This window comes from Panthera onca, chromosome A2, assembly GCF_046562875.1.
Source record: "Panthera onca isolate mPanOnc1 chromosome A2, mPanOnc1 haplotype 2, whole genome shotgun sequence".
Lineage (NCBI taxonomy): Eukaryota > Metazoa > Chordata > Mammalia > Carnivora > Felidae > Panthera > Panthera onca.
Window position 1 is genome coordinate 95,448,976 of NC_138340.1, and position 14,408 is coordinate 95,463,383.

General features: G+C 37.6%; 1 protein-coding gene across 3 annotated transcripts in view; it reads right to left on the reverse strand.

Moving 5' to 3' along the window:
- Window positions 1–1,740: 1,740 nt before the first annotated feature.
- The window catches only part of CYP51A1 (cytochrome P450 family 51 subfamily A member 1), a 55,618-nt gene continuing 42,950 nt past the window's right edge, over window positions 1,741–14,408 (reverse strand). For all 3 annotated transcript variants that reach the window (XM_060632443.3, XM_078442476.2, XM_060632442.3), the window contains 6 exons: window positions 13,561–13,735; window positions 11,690–11,809; window positions 10,786–10,981; window positions 9,096–9,191; window positions 8,346–8,514; window positions 1,741–2,000 (listed from right to left, as the gene is read on the reverse strand). In XM_060632443.3, coding sequence (XP_060488426.1) covers window positions 1,822–2,000; window positions 8,346–8,514; window positions 9,096–9,191; window positions 10,786–10,981; window positions 11,690–11,809; window positions 13,561–13,735 — 935 coding nt within the window. In that variant the 3' untranslated portion in view covers window positions 1,741–1,821. The remainder of the gene's footprint in view (window positions 2,001–8,345; window positions 8,515–9,095; window positions 9,192–10,785; window positions 10,982–11,689; window positions 11,810–13,560; window positions 13,736–14,408) is intronic.

Genomic DNA, 14,408 nt, shown 5'->3' on the forward strand with positions numbered 1-14,408 from the left:
CCACACTGTTTTTTGGAACCTCCTTGAGCCATAGTTTTTGGTGTATGTCTTAGACCACTCAGGCTGCTGTGACCAAATACCATGGACTAGATAACTTATAAACAAATTTATTTCTTGCAGTTCTGGAGGTTGGGAAGTCAGAAGTCAAGGTGCCAGCAGATTTGCTATCAGGTAACATAGACTGCCATCTCCCTGCTCTGTCCTCACATGGCAGAAGGGACAAGGAAGCTCTCTGAGGTCTATTTTGTAAGGACACGAATCCCATTCATGAGACTTCTGCCCCCATGATCCTATCACCTTCCCAAATGCCCCACTTCCAAATACCATCACATTGGGGATTGGGTTTCAACAAGAATCTGGGCTGGAGTGGGGGGAAGCAAACATTCAGTCTTTGGCAGGGCAGATTATTTCATTATCTCAAATATGTATACTTTGAGATTCAGAAAGTTGTCCTAATCTTGGTATTGGTATTTTTCTCTCCCTCTTGAGGAAGAGTTTCTCTTGCACGTTTCTATCAACTTCACATCTGTAGTATTTTTTTAAAGCTATATTGATATTTTCATTATTAGCCTAGTATATCAATGTAGTATATACTAGTATAGTTTGTTGCTTAAATTCATAAAGGAAATACAGTTTGAAATTAGTACAAAAATGGAATTTTTTTCCCATCCCAAGTTCCTAGTTTCCTGAATTCTACTCACTGAAACACCACTTTACAATTAGTGAATAGACTACATTTTTTCTCAGAGACCATTTCAAGAAATGAAAAACTCCTTCAGAAATAGTTTAACATGAGTGGAAAATATTTTGGCCTTATCTAGTGAAAACAGACTATGTGGTTAAATTACAGGTATATAGTCAAGCACCCAGTTGTAATTCGAGTTGATTCTTGAACACAGGCTTCAACACAATGTGACCAATGATACTACCCCCAAAGACCCTACTTTATATTACCTTTATCTTAAAGCCAGAGTTCCAGACCTCCAAGTTAGTATTTAAAAAAAAAAAAAAAAAGTTATTAACCTACATTAAGTTTTAATAAACAGAATAACAGAAACATCCCTAATTCTAGAGGGGAAGAAGGAAACCACCTAGAGCCAAAGAGAACAAAAAATATCCTTTAAGGACTTTATTTTGGGCTTTCACACACATGTGACTATGTGGAACCAGATACAAAGTAATTAGATCAAGATACATGTGCAGTCTTTAGTATTAAGTCACTGTTAAGTCTCAATTTCCTGGAGACAATGCTTCCAGTTAAAATTTCAGAGGACATTCAACTACAGCATAGTTCCATCTTTGCTGGGTATCATCATACCAAAACAACTGATGGGATTCTCTTTTATCCAAGGCTTTAAATGTGAGTTTCTTCCCTACCCACTCATCTTGACTCACACACACAAACATTACCAAGTAAATAAATAACCTAAGGTTTCTAAGAATCTCCCTAGGCATTTATACTTATAGATCATGATTTGAATACCCTGAACTTATTTGCCAAGAGCTATTTTTGTTGTTAAATTTAATATCTAGAAACTATGTTTAGAGTCTGTCAATTACCAAGATCCCCCTAATTCCTTATTAATGAACTTGATTTTCTTAAAGCATCTACAGTAAATACCCATCATAAAACTATTAGGAAATACCTCAAATGCCATTAGATTTGATGTAACCTTTCAGTTAAGAAAATATAAAAACCATAAGTTAAGCTTTTTAAAATTACAAAGAATATACCACGAGTTGTTTCGTAAACTTCATTCACTTCAAATGCTTTTTGCAGTTTACAGTGATGTTCCACATATTAGTTCCTTGCAGCCTTTTTCATTTTGATCTTCGTTTGTATCGGATAACTGGGTTTTCAGGGGTGTGAATCATGGTTGTATAATTCACAGTGGGAAAATATCCATCAATGAGATCAAATTCATATAAACGAAGCATAGTGGACCAAATTGTCTTGATTTGAACATAAGCAAAATTCTCCCCAATACAACGATGACGCCCTATTAAAAAAAAGAAAGTCTTCGTAAGAATCAGTTGAAATTCTTTTCACCTGATTAAAAAAAAAATCCCAGATTTTCAACACTTGTTTTTAGGGGAAACAGCACGTGGATAATTATATAAGGACTCTTCCAATTAGTTTTTGAAATGTCACATCTATCCAAGTTTATATGTAAGGACTGAAATCTAGAATATTCTTAGCTTCTGTCCCAAGAGAGCCCTAGTTAAAAGTCAATATGAACCCTTCAAAACTTTCAATGCCAGGGCACTTTGCTGGCTCAGTTGGTAAAGCAAGTGACTCTTGATTTCAGGGTTGTAAGTTTGAGCCCCACAGTGGATGTAGAGATTACTTAAAATGAAATCTTTAAAAAAAAACCCTCAAATCTTTCAAAATAAGAAAAAGGGATTTAATAATCCCCAAATAGCAACACCTATCAAGATCAAAATGTAAAATGTCAATACATGTAAAAACTGTTGATTCTAAAATGCATATGGACACAAATACTAATTTGAAGGGATACATGCACCCCAATGTTTACAGCAGCAAATTATGGAAACAGTTCAAGTATCCATCAACTTTATCAATGGATAAAGATGTGGTGTATGTGTGTACATACACACACACACACAATGGAATATCAGCTGTAAAAAATGAAATCTTCCCGTTTGCAATGGCATGGATAGAAGTTAGTATTATGCTATGTAAAATAAGTCAGAGACAAATACCATATGATTTCACATGTGGGATTTAAGAAAACAAGCAAACAGGAAAAGAGAGGGGACAAACCAAGAAACAGACTCTTGGGGCACCTGGGTGGCTCAGTCAGTTAAGCATTCAACTTTGGGTCATGATCACACAGTTTTGAGTTTGAGCCCAGCACTGAGCTGTCTACAGTCAGCACAGATCCTCTGTCCCTACACCCCCCACTCCCGGCCCCCTCTTCTCGTGTGCGCTCTCAAAAATAAATAAGCATTTGGGGCGCCTGGGTGGCTCAGTCGGTTGAGCGTCCGACTTCGGCTCAGGTCATGATCTCACAGCTTGTGGGTTCGAGCCCCGCGTCGGGCTCTGTGCTGACTGCTCAGAGCCTAGAGCCTGTTTCAGATTCTGTGTCTCCCTCTCTCTCTGACCCTACCCCGTTCATGCTCTGTCTCTGTCTCAAAAAGAAATAAACGTTAAAAAAAAAAAAATTTTTTTTTTAAAAATAAGCATTTAAAGAAACAGACTCTTAACTGTAGAGAACAAACATGGTTACCAGAGGGGAGGTGGGTGGGTGGATGGGGGAAATCGATGATGGGGATTAAGGAGGGCACTTGTGATGAGCATCAAGTGATGTATGGAATTGCTGAATCTCTATGATACACCTGAAACTAATACTATACTGTATGTTAACTAACTAGATTCAAATAAAAACTTTTAAGAAAATGCATATGGAAATGCAAAGGAAGACCTAGGATACCAAAGCAGTCTTTGGGAAAAAAAAAAAAGAAAACCAAGTTAGAAGACTTAAAACTTCAAACCTGATTTCAATACTAAAAGTGCAACAACTGTGATGTTGATCTGTAATAAATAGGTATTTGTTCTTCCTCCCATTCTTGCCAGAGAGTTCCTCAAACATCTTGGAATTTAAGTGAAAAGAGCAATAAAAGAAGAGGACGTTTTATTCAAAACAGGTCCATTTCAACCACACTTGAGTTTGTTAATGAGGAGACTTTTGGAAATCCCCTCAGAGTGGGGCCTGGCTGCCAGGGAAACCAACCTAGTGATTAGAGAGTTAGAACTTTTAGCCCCACCCTCTGACCTCTAGGATGGAGAGGGACTGAAGGTTGAATTAATCACCAATGACTGATGATTTAGTCAATCATGCCTACATAATGAACCCTTCACAAAATCCCTATCGTATGGAAGGATGGATAGGTAGTGTTCAGAAAGCTTTCCAGGTTGGTGACCATGTGGAGATGCCAGGAGTGTGGTGTGCCCAGAGGACATGGTAGTTCTGGGCCCCTTCCCCCATACCTTGTCTTAAGCATCTCTTCAATTAGCTGTTCCTGAGTTGCATCCTCCCTTTGTAAGAAACTGTTAATCCAGTAAGTAAACTTTTTTGAGTTCTGTGAGCCATTTTAAGAAACTGTGGAACTCCAAGGTGGGGATCCAGAAAACCTCTGGTTTACAGCCGACTACTCAGAAAAACAGGCAGCAACTTGGACTTGCAGTTGGTATGGGACTAAGCCCTTAACCATTGGGGTCTGTGGTAACCCCAGGTGGATAGTGTCAGAACCGAGCTAAATTGTCAAACACCCAGTGGGTGTCCACAGAGAATTGGTGTGGGAAAACCACCACACATTTGGTGACCAGAAATGTCAATAAAGGGTTCTGAGAGTTGGAGTAGAAATTGGATTTTCCCTTTCACAGCAATTTGGTCCCGGATTGTAGGGCTCCACCTACAGATCAGTGGAATACAGCAAAGAGCCAAGACATACTTTTAGGGTTATTTCATTATCAACAAAGGCACTAAATAAAGCAAGTCAATGAAGAAAAGAAAATATTTTCAACATAGTGCTGGAATAACTAGATACCTAACATTAAAAAAAACAAAAACCAAACCTCAATTCCTGTCTCACACTATACTCAAAAACTAATTCCAGATGGATCATAGACGTAAACATAAATACTAAAACCATCAATTTTTTAATTATTATTTTTGGTTTGGGGTAACCCTGATGTGACTTGAATAGAACCATCAAATTTTAATAGGGAAGAACAAGAGAATGTCTTCATGACTGGGGGCCAGGCAAAGGTTTTTAGACAGGACCAGAAAGCAGTAACAATTTTAAAAATCGATAAACTAGATTTAATTGAGGTTACTCATGTGTGAAAACTCAACATTAATAATTGAGTATTTCACTGTGAAACTTACCAAAATTAAATTTTTAAACTGTAAATTATATACTCACTGAAAAATTCAGGGAGATGTACACTAATGTGTACAGTTTACTTTGAAATACACCTAAAAAGTAAATGGATTGATAGATGGGCAGATATGTGATAAGTAAAATATGAATGGCAGAATCTAGATAATGGGTATACAAATGTTCACTAAAAAATTCTTCTGACTTTGAAATTTCTTACTAAAATGGTGGGGAAATTTTAATAATAGAAAATATAATTTGTGTATTTTTAAAAGTTTATATATAAAAGCCAGAGAGACAAACTTCATAAAAGATGGTATCAGAAATATTTAAGCCAGAAAGAATAATGCCTTGCAATCTCTCCTGCCCATCAAAACCTCATAAAGTAGTAAGCTCAACAACAAAGATGGCTTTTCAGGGAGCAGAAAAAGATAAAGCTAAATTACTAGAATTTAAGAAAAGCCTTGCTAAGCCTTAGTTTCCATTTCTAAAAAGTGAATAAAATAGTCCCTTCCTCAGTGTGACTGTGAAGATTAAACAGAGAAAAAAGCTAACATAAAATGCTTATCATTAGCACAGCACTAGTGTGGTCCATAAATGCACTTACTTCTAGGAGCCATATTTAAGAAGGGGGTTTACAAACCATTCCATATTCAAATACAACAACTAAGGAGAGGCTTGGCTTACAGGGAGACTGGTTAAGGGATTATTTTTATTTATTTATTTATTTTTGAGAGAGAAAGAGGAGGGGGGGGGCAGACAGAGGGAAAGAATCTAAAGCAGGCTCCACATCCTGCATGGAGCCTGATTGGGAGCTCTATCCCATGACTGTGAAATCATGACCTGAGCTGAAGTTGGATGCTTAACCACCGAGGTGTCCCTGCTTTAGAGAGAGAAGGAATCCCAAGCAGGCTCTGCGCGGTCAGCTTGGATCCTGATACAGGGCTCTGCCTCACAACTGTGAGATCATGACTTGCGCCAAAATCAAGGGTCAGACACTTAAGCCACTGAGCCACCCAGGCACCACCAAAAGATTATTTTTAATAGATGCAAACTAGAAGTGTCCTAACTATGAATTAACAGAAAAATGGGTAATTTCACAAAACGTAATATGAAAATGAGTAAGCTACATGCTATACGCACCAACACAAAAAATTACAAAGTAAAGGAATGATTGAAGAAATTGGACATACTTAACACAATCATATGGGGTAGAACCGTGTCCCCCCCAAATTCACAGCCACTCAGAGTTTTGAAAGTAACCTTATTTGGAAATCAGACTTTGCAGATATAATGAGTTAAGATGAAGTCAAACTTGGTTAGAGTAAGCCTGAAATCCAAGGCTGGTGTCTTTCAAAAGAAAGCAATGCAAAGACTCACAGACACCCGAAGGGCAGAGGCCATGTGAAATCAGAGGCAGTGACTGGAGTGATGTAGCTACAAGCCAAGGAATGCCAAAGACTGTAAGAGCCAGTGAAAGCTAGAAACAAGCAAGGAAAGACACTCCCCTAGAGCCTTCAGAGAGAGCAACGCCTTGCCAACGCCTTAATTTCAGACTTCCAGCTTCCAGAAATGGAGAATAAGTGTCCATTTTTTTTTTAAGTTTATTTTTTTTTTTAATTTTTTTTTTTTTTCAACGTTTTTTATTTATTTTTGGGACAGAGAGAGACAGAGCATGAACGGGGGAGGGGCAGAGAGAGAGGGAGACACAGAATCGGAAACAGGCTCCAGGCTCCAAGCCATCAGCTCAGAGCCTGACGCGGGGCTCGAACTCACAGACCGCGAGATCGTGACCTGGATGAAGTCGGACGCTTAACCGACTGCGCCACCCAGGCGCCCCTTTAAGTTTATTTTTTAGAGACAGCATGAGCAGCGGAGGGGCAGACAGAATACCAAGCAGGCTCTGCACTGTCAGTGTGGAGCCTGATGTGGGGCTTGAACTCATGAACCTTGAGAGCATGATCTGAGTCGAAACCAAGAGTCAGACACTTAACCGATTGAGCCACCAAGGTGCCTCTAAACGTCTTTTAAGTCATCCAGTTTGTGGGAGGTATAGTAGCCCTAGGAAACTAACACAATAATGAAAGATTTGAAGGAACATTAGATCTACATTCAGATAGCTCAGAGATAGATAATACAGCTTCAGAGAACACAATTAGGACTGTAAATGGGATGTTGAAACAGATGGCAGTTTGTTCTTTTTTTTTAAAGTAAGCTCCACACCCAATGTGGGGTTTGAACTCCCAACCCTGAGACCGAGTCGCATGCTTTACTGACTGAGCCAGCCAGGTGCCCCCAGATTATAGCTCTAATACAAGTTTTTAAAAATGGGAGCTGTCTGGGGCACCTGGGTGGCTCAGTCAGTTGAGTGTCACGATCTCACGGACCGTGAGTTCGAGCCCCGCGTCGGGCTCTGGGCTGATGGCTCAGAGCCTGGAGCCTGCTTCCGGTTCTGTGTCTCCCTCTCTCTCTGCCCCTCCCCCGTTCATGCTCTCTGTCTCAAAAATAAATAAACGTTAAAAAAAAAATTTTTTTAAATGGGAGCTGTCTAAAAAACTAAGTGAGCTACCATAGAAGGTAACTGAGCCACCTGTTACCTAAATAAGTTCAAGTGGAAGCCAGGTAACTGAATAATCTATGACTTTTTCATAAGAGATTTTGTATACCATATTATTAAATATGTTTGTAAGATAATAAGATCTGAAGTTCCTAAACGACTTTATACTTTTCTTTTACATATGGAAAAAGTGTGACCAATGACAAAAAGGTCATGCCACTTAAAATCTCTGGAAAGACTGAACAAGAAGTCCTAGAATACAGTTTAATCTGCACAGTGCCAGTGAAATGGGAAACTACTGCAGGAACAAGGGTCTGCCTGGATAATATAAGGGTATTAACTGAAAACGTACGTTTTCAAATGTATGTTTGCAAACCTATGCACAACCTGCCCAAATTGAAAGACCATTTTATCTTAAGGATACAGGCAGAGAACCAAAAAGTTAACTAACAATCCAGAAAATTTTCAATTTAAAAAAGACTGCTTTTACTCTTTTCTGAAACAAACACTAGTAAGCTGTAATATTTAATCTGAAATAACTGCCTGAATGGTGTGCTAATTCCAGTGGCTCTTTAAAATAACTCATAAAGAGCTTTAAATACTATTTTAAGGGAAAAGAGAGTGAACTATCAAAATTAACCCTGATAAAACTAAATTAGTTAAAAGGTAAAAGAGCATTGTGTAAAAATTCATAAAACTATTTCCTTTAGTGCAAATAAAGTACTTTTTCTAACTTGGCAAAGATTATACTCCTACAAATGTTTACAGGAATGTCCGTATGAGGAAAGGAAAAGGTATTTGTAAATAAAATTCACATGGGTTATTTTGACAACCATCAACACATTCTCAGAACAAAAATTCCAAATGTAAAATGGTATCTTACCAGCTCCAAATGGCACATAGGCAAACTTCTCTCCTGATGCTGGATTGTCCTGTAAGTAGCGATCAGGATTAAAGTCCAGGCGTTCTACCCATGAGTCTTTAAGTCTTTGATTGACAGTAGGAGAAACACACACCTGATGTCCTGGAGGAATGGTATAACCTGCCACAGTCTACAAATGAAAGCAACACATTTCCTTAGAAAATATAACAATATTTTACCAAATAACCAGACCACTGTGTAATAAAGCATTAACCCACATGAGCTATACTTATATTTAAAAACTAGCTAGATGACAGGCCAGCTGAAAATTATTTTAACTCAAGATGACGTCCAAGTGACCCAAAATGGGGCTGGAAATTAAAAAAAGCTATAAACGCCTCAGAGGTAGCAGAGGGATTTCAAGGAACCTTCATAATCCAATTCATATTCTTCCATACTGTCAGAATTTTCTTCAACATGTTTTTTTTTAAACCAAGAAAAAATATATTACCATTTTAAAAACCCTAATTGTTAAGTAAAAATGCAGGGAACAGATTAGAATGTATATATTCTGCAATTATTTATATAAAAATATCTGTATAAATTGAATATATAATTAAATATCAAGAGTTAGAATACATAAAATTGAAATTACACAGAAATGATTATTCTTTCTTAATTAGAAAAATTCTCTTTGCTATTATAATATTTCTTCTTTTTGATAAATAGAAACTGGACGCACGAAAGGGGAAATCTAACCAAGAGACTTACCTGAGGGGTTTTGGCCATTCTCATCATAGTCATTATAGGAGGTCGAAGTCTTAATGTTTCTTTTATACAGCGATCAAGTACATTTAGATCCTTGAGCTAAAAAAGGAAATCATTTCCTGAGTTTTACAAATTTTAACTTACTTCAATAGTATGCAATATTATTTAAACTTCTGGGTTATTATAAGATAGTTTAACTTCTGGTAGAAGTACAGAAGTAACTAGTTCAGTAGCTGAGATTATCTTGTTCTATTACTAACCACAGTCAACAAGAGAAAGGAGGCAAGACACCCACAGGAGAGGTAATCACCCTGAAGAATGGCATAGTAAGGACCTGCAAAAATTTACTTATCTAAAAAGGTGAAAACACTAGCAAAAATCATCAATGTCAGCTTTTTCAAAACCTGTGATTAAATGTTTAGAGCGGCATTATTTAATAGCCAAAAGATGGAAACAACCTAAATGTCCATCAACTGATGAATAGATAAACGTGGGATATCCATACAATGGAATATAACTTGGCAATAAAAAAGGCCAAAGTACTGATACATGCTACAACATGGATGAAACTTGGAAACATGCCAAGCGAAAGAAGCCAGTCCCATTTGTAGGAAATTGTAGAATAAGGCAAATCCATATAGACAAAAAGATTACTGGTTGCCAGAGGCAGGAGAAATGGAGCATGACTGCTAATGGGTACCAGCTTTCTTTTGGAAGTGATTTAAGTGTTCTAAAATTGTGATACCATCACAATTCTGACTATACCAAAAAAACACTACACTGTACACTCTAAATGGATTCTATGGTATGTAAGTTATGAATCAATTAAGCTATTGTTTTAAAAGTTATTGGGGCGCCTGGGTGGCTCAGTCGGTTAAGCGGCCGACTTCGGCTCAGATCATGATCTCGCGGTCCATGAGTTCGAGCCCCGTGTCAGGCTCTGTGCTGACTGCTCAGAGCCTAGAGCCTGTTTCAGATTCTGTGTCTCCCTCTCTCTGACCCTCCCCCGTTCATGCTCTCTGTCTCAAAAAAATAAACGTTAAAAAAAAAATTTTTTTTTAAAGTTATTAAATCAGGAATGAAAAAGGAGACATCACTGTTGACCTTACAGAAATAAAAAGGATTGTAAGAGAATACTATAACAATTTTAAGCCAACAAATTAGGTAACCTAGATGAAATGGACAAATTCCTAGAAAGACATAAATCAAAGACTCAGGATGAAACAGAACACATGATCTATAACAAATCATCAAACAACTTCCCACAAAGACAAGCAGACTGAGATGGCTTCACTGGTGAATTCTAACCAGACACATAAGAAAGAATTAATACCAATCCTTCATAAACTCTTCCAAAAAAATAAAAGAGGGAACACTTACAAACTTATTCTATTAGACCAGCATTACTCTGATATCAAAACCTGTCAAAGACATCATGATAAAACTACACACCCAAAAATAAAACTACACATCAATATCCCTTATGAATAGATGCTAAATTACTCAACAAAATACTAGCAAACTGGATCCAACATTAAGACATTTCAGGGAGGGCTATGGGGAGTTTTCTAAAAATAAAGAAGCTAATTTAATTTACAGTAAATAGAAGATCTCAAATTGCCCCCTCTAAAAATTAGCCACTCATTAGATACTCAAAGTCATAAGGCAGCAATGAAATTAAAAATCCACAAACCTGATCGTAAGTTAAAGGAGGCAGATCTTCTCCGCAGACTGTCTTCTGTTCTAAATAGCATTTTTCTTGAAGTGTTTTGTCTCTGGCCAAAAAGAAGCCCATCCAGGCACTCGTAGTTGAAGATGTATGCTGCCCTGCCAAGAGCAGTCCAATAAGCATGCCTGCCACTTCATCATCTGTCAGAGGACGCCCGTCCCTACAGAGTGAATCACAAACACAAATTTACCATTGTGGCAGACCCATTTCAGGCCTCAACATTTATTTTTTTTTAATTTTTATGTATTTATTCTGAGAGAGAGGGAGAAAGTGCAAGCGGGGGAGAGAGGCAGAGAGGAGAGGGAGAGAGAATCTTAAGCAGGAGCAAGCTCCATGCCCAGCGCAGAGCCCAAGAGGGGGCTCTATCCCATCACTGTGAGATCATGATCACTGTTGAGATCATCCCATCACTGTGAGATCCCATCACTGTGAGATCTATCCCATCACTGTGAGATCATGAGCCAAAATCAAGAGAAGCTTAACCGAGTGAGACACCCAGGCACCCCTTGTCAACATTTAAATAAAGGATCATGGTGAATACATTTTTCAGGTATAATAGTCTCTTGCATTTGCCCATCACAAGTGAGAATTTTTCCCCCTTTAGGAAAAGAGAAATACCAAAGACAAATAGGATTTTGATTACAAAATACTTCCCTGAAGTTTATCAGCAAACTTTTTCCCATGCACAGTCATTTGGGACTTCACTAAGGCATAGGTTCCCACTATTTTATGTCTCATCCATTGAAAAAGTCCAAGGGTCACAGCTACTAATTCTGTCAGCATCATTACTTTTTAATTGTAATTATTTAACTATGTTGTAATGTATAATTTCCTGCATTAGCCTGACACATGCTAAAAGAGCTCTTACTTGTAAGTAGAATCTAGTAAAGTTTGAAGAATGTCATCAAGTTTTTCTTCTGACTGTCTGCGTTTCTGGATTGCTTTATAGAAAATATTCTTGATCTCTCGATGAGCTCTGTCCCTGCGTCTGCAATTCAAAGATGAAAATGACTAAGAAGTACTTTCTGGCATCAGTTCATTTTGAAAATAACCTTATTTAACTAACTTGAATAACTCTATAATAATTGACAAAAAATCAGAACCAAGAGGAAAAAAAAAAAAAAGCCATAAAATTCTTATACTGTTAGAAATGTCCAGGGTCCTTAAAGGCAAGAAAGGTGTCTTTACAATATGTGACCCTGACTATTAACATACCACCACCTGCGTTCTAATGAAGGTCTAACATAAGACTTGTGATTATTCATGTAGAATCCATTTCTGGTTTAACAGCAGAATAATCCTTTAAATTAATGGAATTCCAATTTTGACCAAATTAATTCTTGAAGAAGATAGTCATTCTGGTTTTTCTGTAGGATTCAGGATTTGAATAAACTTAAGATTTATTTAGGATTATATAAAATCTAGGATTTAGAACATGACTATAGCATATAGGATTTGATTCTTTTTATTTTCTGAGACCACATGTTTTGTAAGGGGCAAAAACACTAGTAGAGTCACAAAACAAACTTCAGCTCCCCAAATCTTACCTTTAAAGTAGGGCACTCACTGGGTAACAGGTACTCTAAGTGTTTTACATGAATTACCCACTTTGACCTCCTGTGAGGTAGATGCTATTATCCTCAATTCACAGGTAACTGCATGAACTCACTAGAGCCAGAAAGCAATGCAGGTGAAATTTAAAACCAGGCAATCTGACTACCTAGCCCCTTTGTAACCAAGCCTTCTAATAAAAATTGCTGCCCTGCTTTGTTTGTAAGACTGTCACTGAGGATCAACTGAAATAATGTGGGCAGAAGAAGTTTACCAAAATGAACACAGCAGTGCCAGGAAAAACATAAGGCCTGTTTAAGAAAAGCAATGGAATACTTTGGTTAAATCAGTTGGTTCAGGTAAGACCGAGAAAGACTGGGCTGAAGTGTGAAAGGTCTATTGTACCAAGCTCAGGAACTTCTGACTTCATCCAGGAGACAGAAGAGGTAAAAACAGACTTGATGCGCATTTCTGGAGAATCCATTACAAGCTATGCATGAAAGAATTCTGAAAACTGCAAAGCTCCTTATAAAGTATTACGAGTTCTAAAGAATTCCAGAGAAACCCTCCTGGTTTTCCTTTTTTCTTCCCCTCTTTATCCTGTAACTATATAGAAGTAGCAGAAGGAAAAGGGAGTACCAACTTAACTCCTCTCCATCTCTCACCTGAACAGCAGTGAATCAACAGGTACAGAGAGCCCACTGATACACAAGCTGTATGTCAAGTCCTATAAGCAGTATTTCTTTGTAGCAGATGGTCCCTGCCCTTAAGGAAATCACAGTATAGTTGTAAGAAGATAGAGAAAATTAAAGAAAGCCACTAATACTTCAAAAGAAAGATATTTCACAATATGCTATAAAAACAGTCAAATATTTTCAAATAAGTGCATAGAGGGGTGTATCACCTTCAGATAGAGTTGAGAGACTTTCCTGACTACAAGGAATATGTGCGATAAGTAGGTTTTAAAATATTAGAACAGCTGGACAACAAATCACTTCTTTAATAAACTGAAACTTATCTTCAATGAGCTCACTATATACAGAAAACCTGTCTTGAATTCTTATAGAAGAATGGGGGCTTATAATCTCCCCTAATTTGTCTCTTTTATTTTTTATCTTTGTTAACGTAAAGTATACCGACACTACAGCAGTTCTACAGTGAAATAAGCATAGTTTTTTTTATCCATACCTGAAACTCGGCAAAGGGAGCCAACCTGGTAGCAGCCAGGCTGCATGGCTGAAACCTCCATCCAAATCTGCATACAGTTGTGCCACTTTCTCATTGAGTTGACTTCTGATTTCCTTTCCATGCAAACAATGGCTAGCTGTTAAAATTATGAGCTCAGAAAGAGCTTCAAACAAATCTAGAGGAAAAAAGATCATTCCCGTTCTATTACCAAATATTCTTTTGAAATGTTCTGTTTTCTTAGAGATATGAAAGTATTAAAAAGGAAAATTAAGAACAAAAACCAAAGATCCTTCCTGTTCATATCATCAAAAAAAGCCTACAGACAGACATGTGGACACAACAAAGAGAGGCAAGAAACTCATGATGGGAAGCACTCCCAAGTGGCCAAAATAGGGGCCACAAAGACATCTTTAAACCTCACTCATGACTCTTCAACTTGAAAAGATAAATTGAAGATAAAAACGAATATAGTTGCAGGAGTTCCAGGTCGCAGTGTAACAAAAGCAGCAAAAGGTTATTTAGTGCATCGGAGATGCTTCCCAAAGAACAGCAGTCCAAAGACCGAAGAATGGGTTATTTCCCAGGTCAAAAGCAGGAAAATCAGGACAACAATTTGAAGTCTTGACCGTATATGAAAGAAAACTGTAACTAATCACCAATTGGTATATCCCAAATTTTAGACCAATGTAGGCAAGCACATTTGGATGACATTTAAACGTCCTAAAAATAACCCAGTTGCGCCTTGCTCTTTAATTCCACATGTACCAAATGAACTTCCAGTTATCACCTGGCTTTCCAATGAGATTTGCCAATGAAGTTAAGCAAATTCTGGTGTTCTCAGTGCTACA